General features: G+C 41.4%; 1 protein-coding gene across 1 annotated transcript in view; it reads left to right on the forward strand.

The window, feature by feature from the left end:
* The first annotated feature begins 6,145 nt into the window (after nucleotides 1-6,145).
* The window catches only part of TTLL12 (tubulin tyrosine ligase like 12), a 29,792-nt gene continuing 9,110 nt past the window's right edge, over nucleotides 6,146-26,827 (forward strand). The window contains exons 1-6 of the mRNA XM_030040392.1: nucleotides 6,146-6,322; nucleotides 12,781-12,956; nucleotides 14,960-15,158; nucleotides 17,003-17,162; nucleotides 17,826-17,959; nucleotides 21,163-21,239. Of these exons, the coding sequence (XP_029896252.1) occupies nucleotides 6,203-6,322; nucleotides 12,781-12,956; nucleotides 14,960-15,158; nucleotides 17,003-17,162; nucleotides 17,826-17,959; nucleotides 21,163-21,239 (866 nt within the window). The 5' untranslated portion in view covers nucleotides 6,146-6,202. The remainder of the gene's footprint in view (nucleotides 6,323-12,780; nucleotides 12,957-14,959; nucleotides 15,159-17,002; nucleotides 17,163-17,825; nucleotides 17,960-21,162; nucleotides 21,240-26,827) is intronic.

A 26,827-nucleotide genomic window follows, 5' to 3' on the forward strand; every position in this document is an offset into this window, starting at 1 on the left:
CTGCTGATACTCTCACGTAAGCAGTTTATCTTGTTAAGAGAAAGCATTTATCATATGACAGTATGCTCTGCTGATTTTATGTATGTTGTAAATTATATAAATACTATTGGTATGACTGGCAACTATTGGTGTCACTGACAGGTTTGAAAGGCACGAAGAGAGCGAGCTACATTCTGACTGGCTGCAAAAAATCAATTACTGCCTTTTTCAGCTAATAGCAATCCGCTTAGGTAATACGGGCAGTTATCCTCATTACACTCCAAGAAGATACAGCATCACTTTTATCAGGCTACAGACGGTGCCATGTGAGATGGCACTCAGCCGTCTTTACAGCTTCAGAGCTTTAAAGGAGTAATAGGAAAAATCAGCTCTTATCAAAGACAGAGAAAAGCTGAACTCAAAAGTTCCTAAAGGTCATTGGAAGTCAAATTAATTCCTGGTAATGAAGTATCTGTTTACAAGTGCAAAAGCCATTGAAAGTTCAGCAGTTGTGACAATGCACATTTGAGTAAAAGATTCTAGTTTACTGAAATAGGCATTGCCTAGTGAAATCACAGAGGGGTCCGTTCTCATTTCAGTTCTTTCCATGACTTCCCAACAAGCTCACAAAACATAACGGCCTGATGAACAGCACTCCGGTGCAACCCAGCAGGTAACTGAAGGCAGACTGGACATAGATTTAGTCTTCTCTTTGTTCAGCCATCAACACTGACTCACTCCTGGTGTCACAGAAGGGGTCTGTCCTGAACAATCATAATAAATGGCTATTTTTGCTTCTTAAAAATAACATCTAAATGGGCAGTCAGCAGTGAATCTCTGGCAACATGTCTCCAAATCTTTATGTAAGTTGCAAACCAGACATTATTCCCAGAACATTTTTAGGAGACCTGCCTATGGTGCATTTTCTTTCTCCTGCTTTATGTAGCTGTGCTTGAACTCCTGTAGCACATGAAGCTAATAATGGGCTGCAGTCTGCTTTCTCCTGCCTCTGTGTGCATCTTGCTGCTGCTGTTGCTGCCTTTTGCCCTAACAAATTTCATTCTAACATGTTGCTAGGCAGACAGCATAAACATAGATGCGCTTGCTCTAGGTAGCCACAGACTAGTTTCGCTACAAAATGTTTCTATGTTTAAAACATAAATCAAGAGAAGAACTGTAAGTGCCCATCTCTGCATTTTATCCAATATGGTATTTATTTAGGAGTCAGCACTATTACCAGCCACAGCTTTTTTATGTCCATTTGAGGAGAACCCTCACTGACTAGCTCTGGAGAGCCCCAGCACTGCCCGAGGAGATGGATGGTGGGCACCCGGCCCGTCAGCATCCTGAGCCACTCCAGCATGAAGGTGACACACATACCAGTTGTCACCTCTGCTGTGTGCCTGCTGACACATGGTGAGATACGCTACACTCCAATAGTCCTTCGTAACATGTAGAATAACATCACCTCCAGCTCACTTGTATTCTGTGTACAACAGTATTCCTACATAACAGTCATACTTTTTATAAAAGTAATATATTACACGACATGCTATGTATGCCTAAAGACACAGGAAAGGGAAGAACAGGCATCTGCCTTTCTGAAGACACCCAAACAGCTTGTGACAAACTGCAGCACTGGCTGTGGAGGTGCAGCAGGGTGCCTTGGGACTAAGGGCAGCAGGCTGGATTGCCTGCATGGACATGACACGAGGTGAAGATCCTTGGAGCTGCCTGGCAAGCTGGCTTTTCATTGTACCCTCAGTATGAGGGCAGCCTCCCTCCACCCCAGTTCAGCATGAGCAGTGAGAGAGCATCTTTGAATGAAAAGACCTGCACTTGTCGGTGTGTGTTATGTCAGCACATAATATAAATGCAGTAAATACGTTTCTTGGGGAATAACATGAGTAAAAGTATTGTTTGTGCCAGACAATTTGTTTGGCTTATTACCCTTAAGCCACTGATCTCTTGTCAGACTTTTAGGCCAGAGACTGAGTCCAACCTGCTAAGATCATTCATCCACCTGCAAGGTGCCCTCCATGGCTTTTTTTCTCCAGGGCTTTTTCCAAACTCCATGCTCACATGGGCACCTGCTCCAAGACCAAAACATGGATTTCCCTCCTCACTCAGGTTCCCAGCCACACAACAGGACAGTGCAGCCCCACTGTCACATGGTAGCCAAGGTATGGGAAAGAGAATTCATATAAGGCCCTTGATGGACTCCAGCTGACAGGTGGGTGTTGCAAATTTGACTAAATTCGGTGCTTTATTTTTCTCTCCTCCTTCAGTCAGTCATTCAGCTTCCAGCCATGGCATATGCAGAAATCTTTTCTACAGCTGTACATGTAGCATTTGTGTGCAGCTACATGCCGGTACATCACTGCAGTATGAAGCTCTGAGTTGATGACCCCTCGGCTGTCTGAGCCTCATGTGGCTCATCACAGAGTCATGCTCACAGCCTCACAGCTAGTTGCTGTCACTGCCTCTGCACAGGTTCCTTGCCAGGTGAGTGGAAAATACAGTCAATGCTGTTTTGGGGATTCTTGCCGTTAGAGGGATGCAGTACCTTCCCAAAAATACACTTGTCCACAAAAGCAGGTAAGCAAAAGCTACACACAGTCACTGCTATCTTGATGCAGAAGAGTACATTTTGGATTCTTATAACAGCATCTATGAGGTTTTAGGCTCGCAGATAGAGCTATGATAAAGTATTTATGGCAAATGATGTTCCTCTCATCTAAGCCCCCATCTCAGCTTTCCATGCTTAGAAGTTCTAGTTCTACTGTTGAGAAAGTTGTTTATTTGAAAGCAAATAGTTTCTTTGATAACATATTACAGCATTTATTGTAAAATGCACCAGAAATATGTCCCCTCACCTCCTTTTTATTACTATGTTAAGGGTCTCTTCTGCCCCTTACATCCCTACCTCTCTTTTGGGAGATTTCCATGACATGCTGCCGAAGAGGAAGGTTCTAACATGAAACAACAGGAAAATGAAGCAGGGAATGCACGTCAGATCTATTGGGATCAGATAGCCATAAACATTTGGAATAAAGCCAGAAACTGCCAGACTCACAAAACTTTGTAAAACTCTAGTTGTGTTTGTTGGGGGCAAATGCTGCTTCACATATGCTAATTAATGATAAATTCTGCTGCAGGCTGCTACAGGGCAGGAGCTAAATAAGGTAGTGGTGGATAAGTCATCAGGACTGCTGTGACAGAGAGGCAGAACGGCTGCATGGGTTCGCCCCCTACAGATAGTGCCAGAAGGCTAAATCCTCTTAATTTAGACTGGGATAGTGCTAGTAAGCTCAGCCTTGCTGAGAATTTTTTGCATTCTCTGCAAATACCTATGTAAATTAACCCATTAAATTTAACAAGTACTTTGCCTGAGTAAGGACTGCATTGTTCAGGTACTTTAAATTAGTCACTTTTCCTAAGAAAACAATCAGAATAATATACTGCGGTAACTTTTTCTTTACAAAGATTATCCACAGTTACCTTCTTTCATAAAGAGAGGCTGACAGTGGTATCTCTGGGCTACGGCTCTGGCATCACAGGTGATCTACGCCATGGAGTAGGAACAATTGCTCCCAAGAGCCTCACTGTGCACCTGGCAATTGAAACGGTGACAGAAGAGTGGTGAGTGCTGGACTCCGCTCCCTGCTCCAGGAATTACTCCTGTTGTGGAAAACAGCAAAAAAGTGGGGTAGTCTGCCAAGTACAGCAGTTGAGTAAGACGGCATTAAGTAACTGTTAGACAAACTCAGGGAATAGCCCACTTACAGTTGCTTCTGTGTCTCAGAGTCTTATCTACTCTTAACCCCAGTGATTCTGACTGTGTTTTATTATTACTCAGAGTTTCTCAGCAGCAGTGTAGCCTGCCCCCAGACCTGCAAACTCACCTGAAGAGCCTGGAACCACAGACAGCTGGCCCATGGCCAGAACTCCTATCCAAAGTGAGGTGGAATTGCAAACAAGTGGTGAGAAAGCACCTGCCTGCACTTGGTGAGAAGAATTACGTAAATCTCATGTTGGAACAGGATCACATTCCCCTTGCCTCTGGACAGGGCATGATCACTGTGGCTCTACTGAACAAAGAAATGAAAATATGTCCCACTTCTCTTACTTGGTCTGTCTAGGGAAAAAACATTGACTTTTTTTTTTAGGTAATTAAAAAGTTTGACTTAACTATAAAATTATTATTATGTATTTTCTGGGAACTTTCTTGGTTTTATGAAGTCATCTGGCAAAAAAGAAGTAAACAACCAACCAGTTCAAATTAGCAGTAGCAGCACTCCCAGCTTGAGGCAACATTTTGTGTAGTGAACAAAATCTATGCAAAAAAACAAGTCCTGTAACTTGCTATACTCAATATAGTCTGTGTAGAACCGTATCATGTTGTGTGCATATATAACATGCCTTCATGCATTGAGTCTGTGGCAAAGACAGAAATGAGGGAAGGGTGGCATTGGGAACCTTTTCAGTAAGCAAGATCCCCATGGGGATTGGTGAGTGATCTAATCTCCACACTTCATAATACTAGTGCAAGATCACCACCACAGCCATCCTCTTTTTCCAAACCACAGTATTAGCAAAACCATCCTCAAACTCATGGTTCCTTGACTGGTTCATGGCGGGAACCCAGTCAAGGAACACTGGAAATACAACTATTTTTTTATCGTCTGCTGTTTAATCAGGTAGGTCTCCTTAGTGACATCCCAGTAAAGCTGGGGAAGTGTGGGAACACAGCACGTGGTGAGGCAGGCACAGTCTTAGGCAAAGAGGAAGATTTGCCTGCATTTACTATTCAGATATCCAACCTGAAGATTGTGCTAGATCCTCAACTGCAGCAAGGTGATGTATAGTTACAGCACGTAGGCATTATTTTTAATCTCTTTCTACTCTCTCTGTGCCTGACCAATCTATTACAGCTCTTTAATATACAGACCCTCCTCCTGCTAACTCTGTGATTATGTGGAGAGAGGGATTGCTGCTCTGGGTAGTTATATAGCACACCAGTCCAAAAACACAAGACAGGGCAGTGAGCAAAGAGGTTTCTTCAACATGGCATTCATGTACATTCTCTACTGATGGCACTTTGTGAATTTGAGGCTTTCTTGACCAGCTACTGACCCTAAATTCCTATTTCAAGAACCTGCCTTTTATTTCCAGGGCTGTAGGACACCCCTCCCAGCGCCGTGCCATGCTGCCAGCAGGAGCAGTGCTGAAGTGGGATCCCGGCTTGATTTGAGGATAGGCTGGCAGGAAAAGCAGTTTCCACAGTCCCTGGAGCAATGCAGGCACTCCAGCAGCAGCAGCTCCTCTTGGCTAGCCACAACAGGCACAGCAAAGCCCCGGCCTGCACTCTGAGCAGCCACCAGTGCCAAGACGCCTTGCTTTGCTCTTGTAGCTTTATAACCATACCTGAGTTGAGACCAAAGCTACCAGTAAATGTTTAGGGAGCCTCGGATTAAACTGGTTTAGGCTATTCCCTACAAAATCTTGAGAACGAATGGATTTTCTTAGAAATGTCTTCTAACAACCCAAGAAAAATACTGGGAAGCCACCTCCCTGCTACAGGCGCTTACAAAAAACACGCCTCCCGCTTACACTGACAGACTTTTAAGAGAGGCCTGTATGTTAAAATTCATTTGTCAAAATTAAAAAAAAAAAGCCTTTAATTTAAAAAATGGCTGTTTGACACCATACACAGTGCCAGTTTTTCCTCTGCGCATACAACTCGAAGAGAGCATTTCCCGTGGCTGTGGCCGTCAGTTAGCCCCTGTGGTGCCTCACACCCCACCCACCACCCACTTCAGAGGCTACACCTGGGGCCTTCCCGAAAAGTCCTTTCATTGTGAAACACTGGGAAACTCAAAAATCTTGTGGCCAGCACCACGCCACGAATGCTGTGATTTTATTAAAGTTTAAGGGTAGGAGAAGAACAAAGCACGACCAGAACCCACACCTGCTCAGCAGACTAAAGCCCCCCTCAGGCCCGTTTTCCTCAGGGGCGACTGGAAACCGCCCGCGCCCGTCCTGAGGCGAGCGACCGCCCAACAGCCGCCCCCAATGGCTCCAACCTCCCCTCAGCGCGGCGAAGCCCCGCCCCTGGCAACGCCCCGCCACGCGCGCGCAGCTCCCGCCTTCCCGCCCTCTCTCCCTCTCACTTAGGGGCCGCCCCCGCCCGCTGTGTTGCGGCCTGCGCCGGTGCCCGGCCATGTCGGGAGACGGTGAGGAGGATCTGTCGGCCTTCGTGGCCCTGCATGGGGCCGCGCTTCGGGCGTCGAGGGTCCCGACGCGTTACTGGGAGAGCCTGTGCCGCAAACTGCGTGGTGAGGTGGGTGATCGTGGGCCGTTGCCGCGGGGAACGGCGCTGAGGGAAGCCCCTTCGGCGGGAGGCACCGCGCGGGGCACCCTCCTACCCCCGGCCCCGCGCGGTGTCTCCCGCCGAAGGGGCTTCCCTCGGTGAGGAGACGGTGGCGGGGCGTGGGGTCCCCTCTCCTCCCTTCCCCAGCACGGTACGAAGCAAGCCTCCCCTTCCCCGCGGTGGTGAGGGGAGCGTGGGGGGCAGGCTCGCCTCACACGAGCCGGGCTGAAGAGAACCAAGAGGTTGCTTAGCAGCGGAGGGTGGGAAAAGCTTCGTGCCGGTTGTGTTACGGAAGCTGCAACTTGGGACCGTGAAAGAGATTAGGTGTATCGTGCGTATCTGATTTCGTCCTATTGTTGTCGGCATAAAGCTTGAAAGCATTTGGGGATCCTGGTAACTGGAGATCCAATATTGGAGAGAGGTGATTAATACGTCCTAAAACCTTCAGCCCAGTTTGCTTCCACACTGGTCTACCCTGTTCTCAGTCATTTATAACTGTGCAGAGCTAACTCAGTTCGTCTTGCATATGTACGAGTTACCTGTCTCAGGCTGTTTTCTGGGAGTGTTTTTGGCTGGTTGGTTTGTTCATTTATTCTTGATCCGAGTAAAAGCTGTTCAGCTCTTTCCAAGAATAGGGATGGTGGTAGAAGAGTGTTCTGGCAATGGTTAAAATAATAGCAATGCAAGAACCACTTCATAGAGCATCTCAGAGTGGTGGTGCTGTGTGACTTTTATCAGGCCAAATTTTGGGCAAGTTGTAAGCCTTTGTAAAATCAACACTCACACGTGCAATGACATAAATTTGGGGACATTGGCCTTTGTGAGCCTTTTTGAGTTCCCTTGTTGTAGCCCTGCCCAGGCAGCATATAGACCATCCCTTTGCAGGGGCTGGGTATATTTCAGCTGAAGCTGACACCAGGAGTCTCTGGACATGGCTCTGAACTACAGGGAGTGTAGGGGCACAGGCACACTCCAGGATGGAGAATCCGTTTTCACCCATGTTTCTAGCAACCATCCACTTGCTCTCTGGAGCTTTGTGATGAGAAAGGGAAGGGAGACAAAGTTGAGAAAAGGAGTCATTTTGAACAAAGAGCTTGTAGAGACACAAGTTGAATTTAGAAATTTTTTTCGTTTTGCACGTACGCAGCCAGCCTCAGTGTTGAGGAAAGCTGACTTGGGTTTGGTGGAGTAAAGGAACAAGGAACTGAGGCAGGAAAGAGGCACAACCTGAAACTAGTTGTCTGGAGACTTGAGAGTGCTCCAGGGAGTCTGGAGGAGTCTACCTGGAGAAGGAAATAAGAATGAGGTGAACTTCCAGTCTTGGGGAGAGAAAGAGATCTGATGGGAACTTCAAGGTATGGGGAGAGAAGGGAACTAGCAGTGGCGTGCAGGAGGGCATGATGAGCAGTAGAGAAACAGGTGAGATGGGATGAGAAATTTGAACAGGAAATACAGGACAGTGGGGAAGGCGAGGGGACTGTAGTTTAACACCTGTGTACAAGTAAACTAATTTCTAATTATTTGAACACTTCTTTCCCCCATCTCAACTTTAAAGTTGGGACGGGAGGGAAGTGTTTATAGCACATACAGTCAGGAAGGGTCTGAATATGTTCCTGCTGCTTTCTAACTGTTGTCTGTCTGGTACTGCTAATAACAGGAATACATGTGTATTACAGAGATAATAAATCTACATTAACTCAAGCATATGCCCAGTCACAAACTTCCTGTTATATTATACCTCTCTCAGCAAGCATATGTACAAGTGACTTGGAGCAGGGAATATCTACTGCTCTGCTTAAATAGGAAGGTATGAGTAGGGATGTACTGAAACAGGATGAAATAGAAGGCAGTATAAAGCTGGTAAGGAAAACTGAAGTTGAAAGCTGTTGCATTGCTGTATGCCAGTATTAGAAAGCTGGAGGTAGCTGGCAAACTGTGGACTTGTCCTCTGACAAAATGCAGGCTTAAGATTTGTGTCCTGTGGCTGAAACCCTTGCACGTTACCAACATTGTTGGGGGTGTGAAATTTAGAAGGTAAGACAATAGAGTGAGAGGAGACCCATGGTCCTGATCTTTTCACAGAGGCTAGGATGGCGAAAGGCAAGATAGAGAAAGCATATGCCCTAAGGTGGCAGGCTGCTGCTTCTGTTTCATTTTGCTTGCAGTGGTGGCTGAGCGTGCTCTTTTGTACTAAGTGTTCCAGTGCACGTGGAAAGAGAGGTTTAATGATTTCAACGTACTTACAAAGGTAAATTAGGCTGCTGATGGTGCTTGTCTCTACTGTTGCAGCTTCTGGGTTTTATCCAGAAGAAGGGCAGAAGAATATGGAGAAGACTGGGAAAATTACAGTGAGGAGTGTGGTCAACTAGGATGAGCTCTTGAGAAGGTAGAGATAGAGCTACAGTACCTTACTTAGAATGGGGTTGTGTGGAGTAGCTGGAGGAGCAGCAGTAAAGAAAGCAAAGGAGGTGAAGGGAAAGGATGAAAATGTTTTGGGAGTCTAGGTAATAAAGAATAAAGGGGGGGGGGGCTAGTAATCAGTGCAACATGGAGCACAGGATGAGTCTCCTTGTTTCATGTGTGAAGATGGGAGGAATTTTTCAGTTGTTCTAACCTGCTGCGAAGATTAAAACTTTCTAGCACAGAACTTGGAAAATTTGCATCCATAATATAGATAAAAATCTCTCTTACATCAGTACCTCTAGAACCCAGCCCAGGCAGCTGTTTTCCAACACACACACACGTGCTTCAACATACAGAGTGAATGCACCCTCCCTCCTATGTGTATGTTAAAGCCTGTGAGAGAAGTGGAGGGGTTTTGTTTTTATTTTTTTCCATTTACCTTGAGATCTGCTGGAGCAGGTTTCCTTTTGAGAGCATTATGTAACCATGAATTGAATTGGATTGCTTGTTCGAAACATGGTGTATCTGCTAGATCAAGAAACCTGCTTTTATCTATTTATTTTGCATTTAGCATTCAGCGTCTGTTGGGAGGCAAATTGTTCTGCATTTCTGGCAGAAACTTGAAAAACAAAACATGCATTTGTAATAATTTACTATAAACACTAAAATTCTATTTCCAATATAGTGGTTGTTTCTTACATTACTGAAGAAACTATGTATAGCCTGGTTATAAGCCTGAGAAACACAGTACCTGCATCTAATTTTATTCATAATCTTATTTTTCTATTCCAGCCATATGCTAAGCTGCGGCAGGCTTCTGTGTATTGCAGCAAGATTTTTGTGGCCCTGAAATGTCTCTGGCAAAGGACTGCTTAGAGTTTCATCCCAGTTAGAAATGGAGGCTTTTAATTAGTTACTGGAAGGAATGCAGCATGATCAATACTACTAGACTTTATTTTCCAGAGCAGGGGAGGGCAAGCTGTTGCTCAGAGGCTACCTGTGGCCTTCAGAGCAGTTTGCCATGTGCCTAAAAGGTATTCACTGAAGATGTGTGTGCATGGTAATTGTCATGACGTGTCTGCTTGGTTATCACAGTCTCCGGTTCATTGGGTTTGTTAGGTTGGAACTGCACCTGAATATGAAGAAGGAGAGATTTTGCCCAAGCATGTTTTCTTGCAAATAGTTGTGCCGTGGAAATGTGTTGCTGTCTTCTAGAGATTGTTACTTTGGTGGAGTACTTCATGTGAGTTCTCCCTATTCTGCTCCAAGCAAAAGATTATACTTTTCAAATTGGTGGTGTGATCTTTTCTAGCTGATATTTGCCTTAAGTAGCTGAAGATTCCTTTAATGGTGCAGCTGTGTTACCAGGTTCACAGTGTGACAGACTCTCTCAAAGGGAGGGAGGAAGAGAAGAGAGCAGTGGCATCCACCTGCTCAACAGGCTGTGTGTCCACACTGCCAACCAGGTGCTTCCGCCAAACTGGTCAGTTCATTACTGAACTGTTTGCATTATCAATTATGAATTTAAAAAAACCAACCACCTCACAAAAAGCCACTGATTAAGGTGGTCTTGAGCTGCTGCTCCAAGAAGTGTGAGTTGCTTCAGATGACTACACCTAATTCACCTTTTCAAGGTTATAAATTCTCAAGGAGACATTGTTTTAGCATAATTCTGCTGAAAAGGTATTAAAAGTGGAGAGTTTTTGCTAACTGCAACTGGTACAATCTCATGCAACTGATGCTGTGTGGGAGGGAGAGATCAAAACTTTGGCTTAGAGGATTTGGAATCCCTTCATTTTTAGGTCTTGAGTTGATAATTAATAAAATCTAAAGCCAACAGCTTCCCTTAGTTGTACAAGGACCTGAAATTAACATTCATCATGGACGTTTTTGTAAACGGTTGGAGCCTGTGGTGGGTGAAGGCTAACCTCCAAGTCAGCAGCTGGCTCACCTCTTACAAACTCCTTAAGACAAATGTTAAGTGTAGAAAGCATACATAGCGCCATACTGTAGAAGGTGTCAAGTGGACTCCAGTGAATCACACTCACGGTTTTAATTTTCTAATGACTTCCAGTCACTTGGCTGTGGTTTCTTCTGCTAGCTAATGAGCTTGATGAGGACAGCTCTTGATCTAGCAGCAAAGTGTCACTTCAGGGAGGAGTGGAATGTGCATGTGCCCTGGTGTGCTTTTCTGCTGCCTGCTGTGGGCTGGGATTAGCACTTGTGCAGTGAGCCAGATAAGGGAGTTGATCCAGCTGGGAGCTAACCTGAGGAAAATAAATTGTGAACACCACTGATGGCTGCACAAGGAAGGACTCTTGCTTTTGCTGGGACCTGCCTGCAGTTACATGAATGACTATGAATTTTGCAGGCAACTGAGCAGAGACTTAAAGAAACGTTGGTGGCTACTGTTGTAACAGCAAGAGGTTGTGATATTGCTTACTATTGAGTAATATTCTCTTCTAGCAAAACTGGAAAACTAGAAACAAATTAGAACTGCTAGCTATTTTGATGCCTGCTGAAGTGGAAGATAGTAAGTCAGTTTCTGATTAAAAAAAAAAAAAGGTGTATTTTTAATCTCCAGTGAGATGGTTTGCAAAATAATTTTATTTAAGAAAAATGTTTATGTGGAGTTAGCGAACATATTGCTGGCATCTTCTTCTTCCACCACCCAGCCCAAAGGAAAATACCATCCCCTGCTCCTCAGAAGGGAATTTCAGGCACTTTTCCACTTGGATCTGGTCTATGATACCGTGCTGTGGGCTTAAGATCTGAAGTAGGGTGTTGTTTCCCTGCTGTCTTTCCCCCTTGTTAGATGTCTTTGGGCTTCTATCTGCTTTGTCTAGGTGGCCTTGCTTTACACATAGGGAGTTGATTTCCTTACCCTTCTGTTCAGGCTTAGCCGAAATAGTTATCCTGAAGGAACACTCACTTGTTCAAGTAAAAGCTTGTTGCTGCCACTGGGATTTTGTAGCTAATAAGTTGTTAATGTCCAGAAGTAATGACTTCTAATAATGTGGCGTCAGAAGCTAGGTGTACCTGGGCTTGGCATGTTAAACCAGTAACTCTAGAGGTCACGCTTCTAGGTCTTTCTCCCTCCCTGCTACTTTCTAGTGAGATTAGATTGAGGCAAATGACTTGTCGGCTCCTGCCTGGTTCATTATATAGAGTGTGAGTGACTTTTCAAATCCTTTCAGAGGGAGTTATTTTGGTAAGTCTTCTGAGGCTTTACACTTTTTTTAAATTCTTAAAAGCATATGTGCACTTTGAAATAATGAAAGTTGTCAGCAGAGTCTTGGTTCTGCAAAAGATATGCAAGCCCACCATTTGGCAAGATTTTGGGCAGAAGGGAAACTTCTGTAGTAACCTACTTAATTTATGTGGGTTCTAGTTGAAGGTGTTAAATCTAGAGTAGGCAAGAATGTAAACAAACCCCTTTCAACACATTAGTGGAGGCAAGTGTATAGACCTTAACTTGCAGCACTATAGGAAATCTTCTAACTCATCTGGAGGTGAGCGAGCACAGGCAGTTCCTTTTGTAGGGAAAGAAGAGAGAGGGAAACATGCTGAGATTTCTTAATTGGTTCAGACCTCGATTGGTAAAAGCTCTTTTTCTTCAGGGACCTTAATGTACTTTAGTATAGTTGTGGAGCCTGGTTAACACCTGGTTTTGCAGGTCTTAAATTCTTGGTTTTAGCAAAGTTGAGCAAAGGTATTCTGTTTTCAGCTTCTAAAATTCTTTATGAGCAGTTAAACTAATAGATGATCATCAGTAGACCTATTGGCACCAAAGAAACCAGCAAAGCTTCCTGCCAATATTAACTAAAGAAACTTCCCAGACAGACTGCTCTATTAAAATGTGAAAGAATAAATACTGTTGTTCACTTATCTGTTAAGTTAAAAATGCCAATTTTTATCAGATTGCAGGTCAACATTGTCTACAAGTGCATTTCAGTGTTGCATTAATGCGTATCAGGGTACTGCCTCAACCAGCTGCTTGATATTTTGTGCATTTTCTATCTCAGGTATTTGATGCTGGTGACTACTTCGGGATAATGCAAGTAGAAGAGGCAGATGAGGAGGAAGAAGGTGATGAAGAAATGGAAGAAGAATTTAAAAAGAAACCAAATCCCGGAAATGAACCATGTTTCAAAGTTATTGTAACAAATGAGAATGGGCTTCAAGCCTCCAATCCCAATAGGTGAGTAGTGATTTCAGAACTAGTATTCAGTCTTTGGGTAGTCTTAAGCCCTAAAATGATACAGAGAGTTTGCTTTAAAACTTGTTTGATCCTATTCAGAAATCTTCTTTTCTTACTATAAGACATAGCTGCCTGTTTGAGGAAAGGTGCATGCTGTGAGGCACATCTTGCAAAGGGTACTAGCAGTGCAAGTATCTTAACGTTGTTCCTTTTTAAATCATGCGGGAAGATGCTTAGAAATTGGTTTTAGTAAACTGAGGGAGAAAATAGGGAAAAGGCAACCTTGAAATGAATTCTGGAGAAACAAAACAATACTTTGCACCTGCAAGACTGTGTGCCCTTGGAAAAAAAAGAAATTAAGAAATAATTTTGACTTTCACAAATCTCAGGCTAAGGAGGTGCTAAGCAGCTTCAAAGTAATGATCCATGGACTATTACATTTCCGCCAGTTGGCTAAAATATAATTCAAGGGTGTGATCATGTGATTGCACGCGTATATAATTGAATACATCAAGTTACTGTTGGCTTTCTTCAGAATCAGCTTATCTGTCATGAATATGAGACTAGTATGCAGCTATAACACTAGAAAAAAGTACCATAAGAAACAACTTAGTGTTACCACACAGCATTTTGTGTTCTTACTGATTTCAAACATGGAACAGGCTATTTGTCATATATAAATAAATGGCAGTGAGATGAAGGCAATTCTGCTGGAGATCTAAAAACATTTCTGCTCAGTTCTATAAAACTTCTTTTGCCAGAACTTTCATACTTTTTAGGTCTTAGATAAACATACAAAGTCTAAAAATCTAAATTTAGCCTTGATGAGTAAAAACAGCATAGAGCATAGGTATCTGCCTTTACATGCCTGCTTTAACTTAAGTCATTGCCTTTCTAAATCTGAGAACGCACTTGAAGTTCAAAACAGTGCCTGTGATAATCTTGGGCTTCCTTGCAGCATTCAGATGTGTGGGAATGTAGGAGCAGAGCACCAGCACACCTGTTTGCTAACAGCTTTCCGAAGAGCTTGACCTTAGCATTCTCCGGAGTCTTTAATTTTAAGATTAAATGAGGTTTCTTCTGTATGTGGAATCTGAGATACGATAATTGTTCAAGGATACTCAGTGTATGTGACAGCTGACTTGTTTTTAGCTTTCTGAAATATGGGTGGTGGGGTGGTTTTGTTTGGGAGGGGTGGGTTTGGTTTTTTTGTTTGTTTGTTGTGTTGGGGTTTTTTTTAGCAAGTAGAATTCAGATTCTTCTCTGACTTGGTTCAGTAAGAGGATATAACCAAATGTCGAGAACCCTTCTGTTTGAATAGCTATGTGTTTTCTGTAAAAATCATGCAGCCTAAACAAGGGTTAAACTTGTCAGGGGAAGCTGTGCCAGTTGTGTATGATTTTTCTTTTGGGTGAGATTGGTAATTCTTTTAAAACAATGCACTTTTTTCTAAAAAGACTGGGGGGTGGAAACACCCCAAACAACCCAAGGAGAAACAACCAAAAAAACTTAATCTCTTTTTTTTTTTTTTTTTTTTTAATAGCAAATGATACGGGCTTTTAATGATCAGATCCCTCCACCTAGTTTTACAGATGATGGTAGATGTCACAGAGCTCATGGCTAACAAGGTCCTCGAATACTTTTGCAAAATAATGTATTGTTTTTCTTCTTCAGGCAAGAATATCAGGTTGATGCACTGGAGTTAATAATGATCAAAAGGGAAGAAACTCTTGTGTTCCCAGCCTTTAAAGGGACCTGGGCTTACAAACTAAGTGCCCTGTTATGTGTTTTCTCCCCATTTTCATGGCAATACTAACTAATGCATAATAAGATTTCTAGAACAAAAGCAGAGTGTAAGATACTGCTGGGAAGTTGTTCTACCCTGTAAGAGAAGACTTAGTTATCAAACCATCTACAAGGAAATGTAGCTCTTATTCACAGAACATTTGGCTATATATGTGTAAAAATATACCATTGTAATGTTAACCAAAATTCTCTTTAAGCATTTTCCTCATCGACCATGCCTGGACTTACCGTGTCGAACATGCCCGCCAGCAGCTGCTTCACGTACCCGGCTTACTGCACAGAATGACAAATCTCATGGGAATCGACTTTCACGGAGAGATCCCAGATGAGGGCAGTATTGAGCAAGTGTTGCGGGAAATGTGGAAATACAATCAGACCTACCAGCTTTCTCAAGGGGTAAGTATCTAAAACCTAATTAGGATGCTAAAAAGTTCTGAGCAATCCTGAGAGAAGACATTTCGATATATGGCTGTTAATATTTTCAATACAAAAAAGGCCCTTTACAGGTATTTCAGAATAAACTTCTACTTGGAAGGAGAGCAAATGCCACGTAGGGCTAAAATGCACAGTGGCTTGCTACCAGCTTTCTGATGAGAACTTTGAGGGGGTTTTTATAGAGAGGGGAAGAGTCTGCTGCAAAAGAAGGGAGCTAGAAGATGGAAGATCTGTTTGTATGTTATGTGAGTTTTTTTCTGCTCAAACTTTCTGATAGTGAAGGAAAGAACCTCTCATGAATCAACTGTCTCACATAAAAGTGTGTGTCTCAGCTGTGCTCACAGTTTTCCTCACCTGTGTAGAGTGCTTTACATATCAGGGATATATCTACACTGTCAGATAACTTCCTGGTTTGTATTTGGCAACTGATTGGCTGTACTGTGTAAATATTAGCTCACCCTCAGGTGAGAACCAACTAGTTTCGAGATGGAGCCTAAGTTTCTTGGCATAGCTTACTCCAAGGACTGCTACTTTTAGGTACTGTGGGTAAGACCACACCATGTTTGGTCCCTCTGGCCTATGTAGTCCTTCAGCACTGTACCAGCAGGTTTTGAGTCTTCAAACACCCTCAAATGCATACATGCCATTTATGAAGGAATACAACCCTTGGGGTTCAGTTAAAAACTTTTATAGGGGCTGCAATGTACCTCCTAGGCTATTGTGAGTATTTTGGATTAAAGAGAAGACAGGCAAATTCTTCGGGCCAAGCCCTGTGCAGAATGGGCAGGGCTAACTCTGAGCGGTGTGAGCATGACCAACGTGCAGCTCTTAACTCGGGGGCTTGAGGTTGTTCCCTGGAGTGGACACCTTTATCAATTAAGGTATCAGCTTAGTTCACAGTAGTATCAGACCTGAAAAATCCTTGAAAAGGGGATTAGTTGTGACTGCTTTCTTTTTTTCTTAGTGTTTTTGGTTTGGGTTTTTTTCTTTAAATAAAAGGGAGATCTGAAGAGTATCTCTCCATCTTCCTATCCTATGTCCTTGTTTCCCATCTTCTTGTCATGAATGGCTTGTGAGTCAGGTGGAATTATTTGTTTTACCACTTGAAAAGTGCTTTCCTGGAAGACAATTAATTCAACTTGTAGCTGAATTTGTCTTCTATTCCCCTTTCTGGCCTTGGGCTGCTTGAATATCTTAAGCCTAATCTCTGTGCCTCCATTTCTGCATCTGTAAAAGGGTGACAGTAGTGCTAGCCAGCAATTTTAAGGTTTATTCATTCATTTAGCATTTTATCATGACAACTGTTGCAGGAGGGGATAGTTTGGTGATGCAGCCTCAACACTCTTAGAGCCAGCTCTTGTTGCAGGGGCAGTTCTGGTCTCGTTTACTCTTAAGCTGTAAACTGCCAGCTCGTCCTTGTAGTGAACTGGTTCTGATAGAAACTGCAGGAAAACTAACCCTACCAAAAAAAACCAAACAGCATTCTGCTGGTTTAGCTCCCTGAACTGGCTAGTTTGGTAGAGGGGAAGCAGGTCTGGTAAGCAGTAGCAGTAGCATAAGAAAGAGGATGGGACTGTGCAGTTGAGATGGAAACAGGCTGTTCCCAGCAGTGGCTGGATGCTAGGCTGGCTTAGCCTCAGAGTTGTAGGGATGGAAGTGTTACTCTGTACCTAGCACCTGCTCACAATCTTGGCTAGAGTAGGAAGCGGAGAAATGGTGTAGGGGGTGCTGCCAGGGCCTTCTGTCTTGCAGTGCTTTTCTACCAGTTGATTATGTGCAGGATGTCTCACTCTTTAATTGTACAGACTGCAGAGGAGAAGGTTCCTGTCTGGTACATTATGGATGAATTCGGATCACGCATTCAGCATTCAGATCAGCCTAGTTTTGCAACAGCACCTCTGTTTTATATGCCTCAACAAATTGCTTACACTGTTCTCTGGCCTTTGAGAGACCTTGAAACTGGTGGTAAGTGTGTGTCTGAGTATTTTTTTTATTTTTTTTTTAAGCTCACAATAGAAGACAGGCCATATTCTTACAAATCATTGAGCACTTCACAGTAGAACAAATATTTTAAGACCAAAATGATGGCATACTTGTAATTCTATCAAATTTAAAAGTTCTCTGCCTGATAATTCTGTAATTTATGTGAGGCCTTTATCAGTCCAAAAATGTTGCTGAAGTTTTATTGACAGAGAACTTAAATCTTGCATCACTGTCTTAGTGTAACTACTGATTCAGTCATCTGAGAGTTTAAAAAAATTTCCTTAAAAGTCTTTTTGTAGCTTTGAGTCAGAAATTCAAGTACTGGAAGTTGGGAAATGCCAGGCCAAAGATTTACTCCTGTAATCTTGGTTGGGGGCCACCTTATGCCCCCATCATGTGGAGGAGATAAGTGTCCAACTCTTGACTAAACTGACGTAAGTCAGATAGATAGTTTCAGACTAATTTTTGCATCCTAAACAATGTACTTTTTAATGTAGTTCTTTAATTATCTATGATTTTACATTTAAATAACAGAAGTTGTGGTGTTATTAACTGTTCGACTGTCATATATGTGATATGCCATGAGGAAGATTTTCAGTGGAGAATGAAAGGCAGTTTCTAGTGTTTCTCCTTGTTTTGCTGCAGACGAAGTGACTCGTGATTATGCTTATGGGGAAACAGATCGCTTGATCAGGAAGTGTGTTTTGTTACCATGGGTGCCTACTGAAGTGTTGGATGTCAACTGTTTTACACCAGAGCCATCAGATGAGCATTACCAGGTATAATTTTAACAAGTTAATTTTGTGTTTTATCTCTTTTAAGAAGAGACAGTCTCTAAAAAAACATTGCAAGAATTCTGATTTTGCTGCTTCTTAGGCTTAAAGATTGATTCAGAGTATAGCTATTAAATAAAAAAAAATTATTTCAAAGAAAGCATGGTGAGAGAAGAAATCTCGCATATAATGTTTAACTGTTTAAAAACTGAACCAACACAGATGAGTTCTAATATGGTACTGCAGTGTTGTGTAACTTTTTTTTTTTTTTTTAATAAGCGTGCTACAATGTACTTCATATGGAGGTACCCATCTCCCAGCTAGATATTTGATACATTGTCTAATAGGCTTACCAATTGGATTTATTATCAAAGCACTTCTGGTTGGTTTTGAACTACAGAAATATTTTAGCATTTTAGGAGTGGTTATGTTTTTCAGCCTGGCTACTCATTTAATGTCTCTGCTCCAACATTTAATGGTTCTAAACCATGACATCTTTTATTTGATAGCACTGTTACAAAGTACTTGTCTGTTTTGTTTTGAGCTCTCCTTTCTACTAAGGTTTGTGATATTTTAAGGATGTGAAATGTTTGGAATCTCCTTTTCAAGAGTGAAGTCTGCATGAGATTCCTTTTTAAGAAAAATGAAGAAACCTGATGCCTATGAGGATGCTGTAGTTGCCACTAATAGCAATCAAAATGCAGCTTCGAAGATGAATTTGTACACCAACTATCTGTTTCTTACGGTAGAGAATAGGCAGAAACTGCTGGATCCAGCTTGTTATTAACAACATCTAGTCAGAAATGAAGTTAACCTGCTTCTGCAAAGTAAAGGTATATGCTCAAAATAGCTGGGCTGTCTTGTAACCTAAGTCAGATTGGTTGGTTGGGATTTTGCATTTTTGGAAGAGGGATAGATGTACTTTGCATTTACAGATGAGGAACAACAATGCACCCACAGTTTATGTCTTACAGGTGTTCTCTTGGCAAAAGTGCCTGGATCTCAGATAAGGCAATTTTTTGCATGTGTTTTAATTCTGTTTTGGGATGATCAGGTCAACTTAAAGAACTGTGTGGCAAATGGGCAAACAGTATCCTCCTTTACTACCCCACCTTAAAAACATCTTCTCAAAATACCCTTTTTTTTCCTTTACTGTGTCTGCCACTCAGCTATTGAGAAGACGTGACAGCAAAATATCAGTGCTAGAACCAACCAACAGAGCTTTCTTTTACTCTAGAATGTTTAGCTGTAGATTAAAGTCTTAACTGGTGACAGACCAGTGAAGAATAGCTTAGGGCATAGCACATCCTTAAACACCAAAAGGGAGATAGCTAGGAAGAGATACCATGTTGCCGACACTTCTAAATTCCCCTATTTTCACATAAGCAGAGCTGCGTGCCGAAAAAAGTACAGTCAACTTCAGAGATCTGTTTAAAGCATTAATACGTGAGCTAGCAGTTCTGCAGGGAAATAAAATTGTGTGAAAACGCTTCTAAATGTTTATGCAAGTCATACTGTTTCAAAATTGTTTGCTGCTATCACTGTACAATTTCTGCAGCTGCTTTACTACTATGTGCAAATAATCATTCGTTGTTAAATGGGCTGTGTTGTTGGTTTTTACTGTAGCTAAGGATGTTATATTTCTTATTCTAATTTTCCTTTAAATAAACCTGAAGGCTTCAGTGTTCTATTTAAAAGAATCACAGAGCTGTTACAGCAACATTGTTGCTTAACTTTTACCTGTTTTTTGTTCTGTTACCTGATTTTGGTCTCCAACACAGACTGCAAAGGCTGTAACTTAAATGGTACTATGGGTAATGATTGGGCAATGATTGCAGAAACCAGTGTCAGGGGAGGTAGCTTCCAATGAAGTGTCTGGGATGGAAGAAGTATCTCTCAGAGGGGCTAGAGTAGGTGATGTTCTGCAACAGCTCCCTGCATTCAAGTTGAGAAAAGACAGTAATGAATCCTCTGGTACTGTTCTGAGAATTGTAGTCTTCTCTTAAAAGTACAGGCTCCCTTCCTATTTTTAGGTGACTGCAGGAATTACTTTGTATTTGTACTGTCTGGTCTATTTTAGAAGGTGATGTCTGACATCTTTGATTGCGTTTGTGGTTTTGTTTATGCTTTCCAATTATGTATGATTGTATTCCTTATAACAGCCTTAAAGGTAAAGAGGTATGTCTATGGCTGGACAGACATTTCACCACTGCAACTTGTGAGGACAGCCTGCAGCAGCTGGAACTGTTGTGGAACAGCAGCTACTTTGTTTTCTCAAGATGCACTTCTCCCATCCCAAGAGTTTCCGTGAGCTACTTCCCTTGGCAGGGTATCAGCAATGATCCAAATGTGTGTTTCCTTTTATCAGTCAGAGGTGGTGTAAAAGATGGAGTGAGATTTTTCAAGCTTGTTTACTGCTGAAGACTGCAAAAAGGCTTTTGCTCATTTTTACAGGAGCAGAATTAGGTTCCAGCCTCCTGTAATGTTTTTAGTTATCTGTAATAAAACATCATGGCTAAATGGTCAATCTTCCATTTTGTTGGAAATACAGTAACTTTGTCTTTTACTGCATATGATCATCTGTGATTTGATATTTTGTTTAATGCTTAGGAGAAACAGGAATTTCTCAGGGTGCTTTGACAGTGTTGATAAACTCTGGTCTTGAAGCCATGTTTCTTGTTCCTTTTTTACTAATAGCCTCTTCTGATTCCCTTCTGCCTCTGCTCTTGTACTGATTTTTTTTTTCTGAGCAGCGTATTACACAACATAATATATTTCTCAAAATGCAGCTTTGGTGGAATTCAGTTGTGCTGAAGACAACGGACCAATGAGACATGCAGATGGACTGTCATTTTTACGGTGACTACAAATGCACCTGTATACATGTATTTAAATACTTATATGGAGATAAGGAATTGCAGAAAATTATCTGTAAAGGTTTACAATTTCAGAAAATTTCAACAGGCTATTGCTAATAAAACACTTGGATGAACATTGAGGCATACGGAATATTTTACCTGTAGCTTCTCCGTAAAGATTATGTTGTTTTTCAATCACTTCTTTTATAAACCTGATTATGCAAACTTTGAAACTCAGTTTTGTCTAAGCTGCTGTTCATATCTGCTGAATATTGTGGAATTTGACCTAAGGCTGCTCACTTATTCTGCCTAGTATTAACTTTTTGTGGGACTTTTTTGTTTGTTTTTTAGGCTATTTTAGCAGAAAACAAGGAAAAACTGCCTATAGCGATAAACCCACCAGTTTATGACAAAGACAAAGTATTCAAGTACGTATTTGCAAACAAAATGCTTTCTTACCAAGGTTAAGATTAATAATTGCAATGTGCTGAGGCTGAACAGCCTTTTCCAGCCTTGAACAATAGAGGCAAGTTGAAGGTGTGTTTATATGTAGCCATTTGCTTAAGATTCTGACTTACTAGTTGTTCTTGTTGGACTCTTCAGAGTAAATGGATTGTCATGGAATTAAAAAAAAAAAAAATAATCTAAATTTATTTTTTAGAAAGTAAGTGCCACCTTCTGGGTGAAAGAAAAGTTGCATAATGTTGTAACGCTGTTTTCACTAAGTAGCATAACTAAAGTATACAAGAAAGACTGAAGACTTCTGCATTGTAGTTTGTACGTCCATAGGGTGTACACGTGCTTCTCTGTGCTGGGTGAATATAAAACACTCTTCCCCTTCTTGAGATGAGATTGCCAAATGGGAATCTTGTCAAAACCTGGGATGTTTTAAATTGGATATGTGCCTTACTACAAAAATGGAGTGTATGGTGTGAAACTATTTCAGAAGAAAGCTGGAAGAACATTGCAAAGATATGGGATTTTTGTGAGCAAAAGCAGTGGTGCTGCGTGGCTAGACTGTCTTATTACTAGTTTTATTCCAGAAAAACATACTATTACATAGCATGTGCTGCGAGTTGCACTGTAGGGTGTCTGACACTGGGATCTGAATTCTTGTTTGCAACATTTTGCTTAAGACATGAGGTTACACTAAAACGTATTGGGTAGGTATACTCACACCCCAGCTTCTTGTGTTGAGGGGATTTGTTATTCACTAGATCAACTTGAGAAGAACTACTGAAAACCAAAGTCACTTTGAGTTGAGAGGCATTTGTTAACTTGCTCAGTGATAGTCTAGATTTCATTATGCAGTTGAAATCTCTGGTTACAAGACTCTGAGGATAAGCTAAAGCTATTTTTTTTTATCTAGTGTACTTGCCTCTATTTCACATAAGGGAGTCAAAGGTAGATGCATTCTAATAGCGATGGAAAGAAACACTGAGGATGTTGGGGAAATGTCGACTTATTTTTCACTGCTACCTCTTTATTTTGCATCTCATATTTCAGGTAAATGGCATTCATATCAGGGAGGGAAGGAGGAGGGAAACATGCCAAATCCTTCCTGCTCTGCTTCTAAGGAATGTCATCAACACCCTGGCTATGTACTCCTAAGGGTTTTCCTCTCTTCTTTATCCAGTTCTTGTCTGGAGAGGAGAAAAGAGAGCAGCTTGCCCTCCAGAGGCCAAGATGTTCTGAATTTCATCTACTAAAGTTCCTTCGGGAGCCAGGGTAGCATCTCAGAATCCAGATGACCTAGTGAGAGCTGCAGTCTTCCAGTGCTCTCGGCCTCTTTCAAAGCTTTAAAGGTTTTAAGGCTGCCACCATTGACAGGCAGATGGGAATGTGTGAAGCTGAGTAGATGTAGCCTGTTAATGTGTATGCTCTGACTTGTGTATTGCCACTAGTTTAGGGGATTCAGAAGAAATTAAATGCATGAGGTTGCAAAGTTTAGAACCTGAGACATTCTTAGTCATCTTGTTTCCAAGTAGAGCTAAGATAAAGGGAAGATGAAATAAATTTTTAACCTGAGTCCTGAAAAGCAGGCAAGCAAGTACATGTAGTTTGATATAGCAAAATTATAGGTTCAAGTAGGTCTTGTAGCATTAATAGTAACTGCTGCCCTAGGGAGATTGTTCTATCCAGCTGTGCTGATTGCTGGCTTGAAAAAAAGGTGGATAAAAGAACTAAATGTTTCAAAGACAAAATTCATATGAAAAGACATTCTAGTTTATGTTGAGCTTGATTATCTCTTTTTCTCTTGATCTTCTCTTTCATGTTTCTCTTCAGCTACATCAGTCATTTTTTAAAGATGCCCAAAGAGCTGTTATGAGACAGCAACTCTGTTTTGACCGATTTTTGTCAGCTCTGTGCTTTGGGAGTTGATTCTCATAACTGCTTCTTAGGTTTAAATGCTTTGAGTAAATTAAGTAACATCTAACATGTTTTATCTTATTTGCACAATTCCACTGAATAATATCTTCTTTAATCCAGGACTGTATAGCATCCCTGCTAGGAATTCTGTATGACAAGATTAAAAAAAAAAAAAAAAATCATTCAGGAAGTATAGTTAGCTGACTTCATTAGTTCAGCGTGTCATTGCTATTGGAATGAAAGGTCCAAAATGGGTTGGCTAATACCACAGTATTGCAGTGTAGAAGTTCTGTCATCTGTGAAACCCAGAACAGGACTTGGTGCATTTCTTATCTGTCTGTATTTTTATGTACATATGTGGATGTGTATTATCAGAGTAGACATTGAAATATGTACCAACTTATTTAACTAAACACAAGGGAATACCATAGAAGATCCTATGTGCTCCTTAGATAACGACAAAGGAATTGCCCAGTAGTTGTAAGGTGCCTGCCGTTACAGTTTGTGTTCTTCAGTGCAGAGGTCTGATTTTTTTCAAATGTATGCATTAATACTGGATATACTAAAGTACCTAAGGGAATCTGACTGCTGAACTCAGTGATAGATGTTGTCAGTGAAATACATTAATTTTATATAGTGTTTCTATGAAATCTTCATTCTTGAAATTAAATCATCTGCCTTCTCAGAACCTTTGACTGTCCCAAGATTTTTATGGTAAGAGGATTGTGTGTAGAATGGATGGAGTAACTTAAAGTTGGAACAAGTGGAATGGCCTTATTTCCCCTCTAATCTTAACTTCCATCAGCTTATTTCAGTGGTCTTCCTGCAATTAGCAAAGATGGATTGAGCCCCCCTGTTTCTTTTGTGCTGCATTTTTGTGTTTTCTATAAGCAAGTCTTAAAATACATAATCCAGAGTGCTTTGGCACATTAATTTCTTAGTAAGACTTCAGCATTAAGAAAGTAAGCTTTTTATTGTTAATGTGAGTAGGAGCTCTGTGAAATCTTGTCTATAGCTGTAAGTGACTGGAAAAAAAAAAAAAGGTCTAATAGTCTTTGATATCTATATATTATAGAAGATACCACTATCTTCTGTACATCTATAAAGGCAGCTCAGTGTTGTAGTGGGAAATTTTTGAAAGAGAAGTATTCCTTTGTTAGGAAGGGGTTTCTTAGTTTTTAGTACTTAACTGGGGGGAAAAAGAGTACCAGAATCTTTCTTTAAGCCTGCTGTTTGGAGTGAGTGAATGCAAGTCACTACTTGTATTTCTGTGTGGTGTAGAGCTTATGTAGAGTATTTAAGTGAATTAACACTAGGGCAAATGGATTTTTGGATGTGCAAGAGGAGGTGACCCATCTCTCAGTTGAATGCCTGACTTGTGTAAAGAACAATCCTGTTCTTCAGCTGAGAAAAGTAGCTGGTGCCCAGCCAGCAGTGGGAGTTTATTACTAAATTATGTATTTGGAAACATGGAATAAAAAGGGGGTGGAGGGGAGGGAACCTCTGACTGATTAAATGATGTCTAGGGAATGGTGTGGAATAAGATTTATTGGAGTTACCAGATGCTGCCAGGCTCTCCAGGTGTTCTTCCATGCTGCGTAAGGCCAAATGCCTTGGCCTCAGGCCTTTGTTACAGCAGCATTTTTAATATCATTGCCTCTTTCTGACTGGAGTAAGGGAGTTTGCCACAAGGGTTATGTTTTTGTTTGGCCTTAAGCACCGATTAATCTGTTTTAACACTTTAGATTATAATTCAGCCTCATTGTTACCCCAGTTGGAAGAACTGTTGTGAGAACCATCAGTTGATGAACCAGAGGTTTCAAAGGTATTTGCTGTAACTGCAACTGGAGGGGAGGGAAGCCTTACTCTGTTGACTCCCAGAGATCCCCTACTGAGTTATTTCCACCAATTTCAGTAAAAACCTTTTTTTTTTTTTTTAACTTTACCTGTAAGTACATGCAGGGTCTCTGGTAGTTCATATGCAAAGGAGTCCTATCTGTGACTCTTCATAGCTCTAGCATAACACTAATTTTGAACCAAGGTTTCACTTCTGTCCTGGGGAAAGCAACTGTAACTGGACTGTTTTTGCAGATAACTAACCAAGTGGTTGTACAGCTTTAGCCCAACTATAACTGTAGCTGTACTCTAAATATCTAACACTATGCAAGTTTTATCCAACCACATTGTTTTTCAGAATGAGTGTACCAAACTCTACATTTGACTATGTTACTTTTGCCCTTTTTCCCGAGCTGGAAACCAGATACTGCTCACGTATTCTGGAGCAGAAGCCAGGAATCCTGAAAGCCAGCATTCCAGCGCTCTGCCACGAAAAAATTGTGCAATATGTTGGCAGAATATTTCCATACCATGCTAAAGGGGCTTAATCACAAGAATGAAAAAAAAAAAACCCAAACCAAAACTATTGCTGCTCCCATTTATTGAGTAGATTTAATAACCAGTATAGGTCCATTGTGTAGATGTGATGATCCTCTTGCTACTAAGATCTATTAGCTAGGTTTACGCAGGACTAGTGTCTTTGTGGAATAATAACTTGTATTGTAGGGTGTGTTTGTAAGCGACTGATCTGGGACTGTATGAGCAACTTAAATTCTAGTATTTGTGCTACATGTGTTCCTGCATGCATATTTGTGTGTGGGGATGTTGGATGCTTCAAGACTTTGCTACAGCATTATAAGGCCTTTTATCTTCAGGTCACCACTTTGATTTCCTTTTGCTTCAGCAAGGACTAAAAGTTGCTCCAAACCACAACACTTCGATATGAAATGGGTTTGGCAGAACTTGTACTGGATCCACTACATCAAATTTGGTATTGTACTTTCCCCTAATGTGCAGACTTATAAGGTGAAGCCACATGTTGCAGAAAGAAATACTAGTGGGGTTGTATGAAGATACTGTGGTCTGTTGCAACAATGGGGAAAGATTGGTGACTTCTTTCAACAGGGATGCTAGGCTGACTCTTCATCTACAGTGAAGTCGCCTCTCTTAGTCTTAGGCTCCAGCATAAATAGTATAACCATCGTAGTATGTCACACGTGGAGCTATGCAAAACATCTTGCATCCTTTTCTTTTTAAAGTATATATTTCCCTCTGTGACTGGGCTATTTTTACAGTTCATCATTTCAGAGAAGTCTCTCTTGGGGATTATATCTTCCAATTGGTTAGTAGCAGAGGAGGAGAGGAAAGTTACACAACTGATAAGAATAGGTCTGGAGAGGAGGAAGAATATAGTGGTTTCTCGTGGAAAAAATTAGCTGTTGCTTAGTCTGTTTAGATGTCCCCTTACCATGAGAACTGTTTTCTATGTCAGTCTTGCTTTTGGAGTCATCATGCTGAATTCCTAATTAAGTGACCTCACTTCAAGCTGTAAAATCATCAAAATAACCTGTATTGCTATCCGCTTATTTTAGCATGTCAGATAGCCAAGTCACTGGTTTTATTTGAGAGGGGAATTTCCTAAGATATGCCACATCTTGCCTCATTCTTTGTTACATTCTGTAATGTGTATCAGGTTTGGGTTGGGTTTTGGTGTGGTTTTTTAATGGGGCTGGGTGGGGGTTTGTATTACACCTCAAAGTTGTGTATACTTCCTGCACATATGTGACGTACATACTTTCATATGTTTTGA

This window comes from Aquila chrysaetos, chromosome 17 (genome assembly GCF_900496995.4).
Source record: "Aquila chrysaetos chrysaetos chromosome 17, bAquChr1.4, whole genome shotgun sequence".
NCBI classification, from domain to species: Eukaryota; Metazoa; Chordata; class Aves; order Accipitriformes; family Accipitridae; genus Aquila; species Aquila chrysaetos.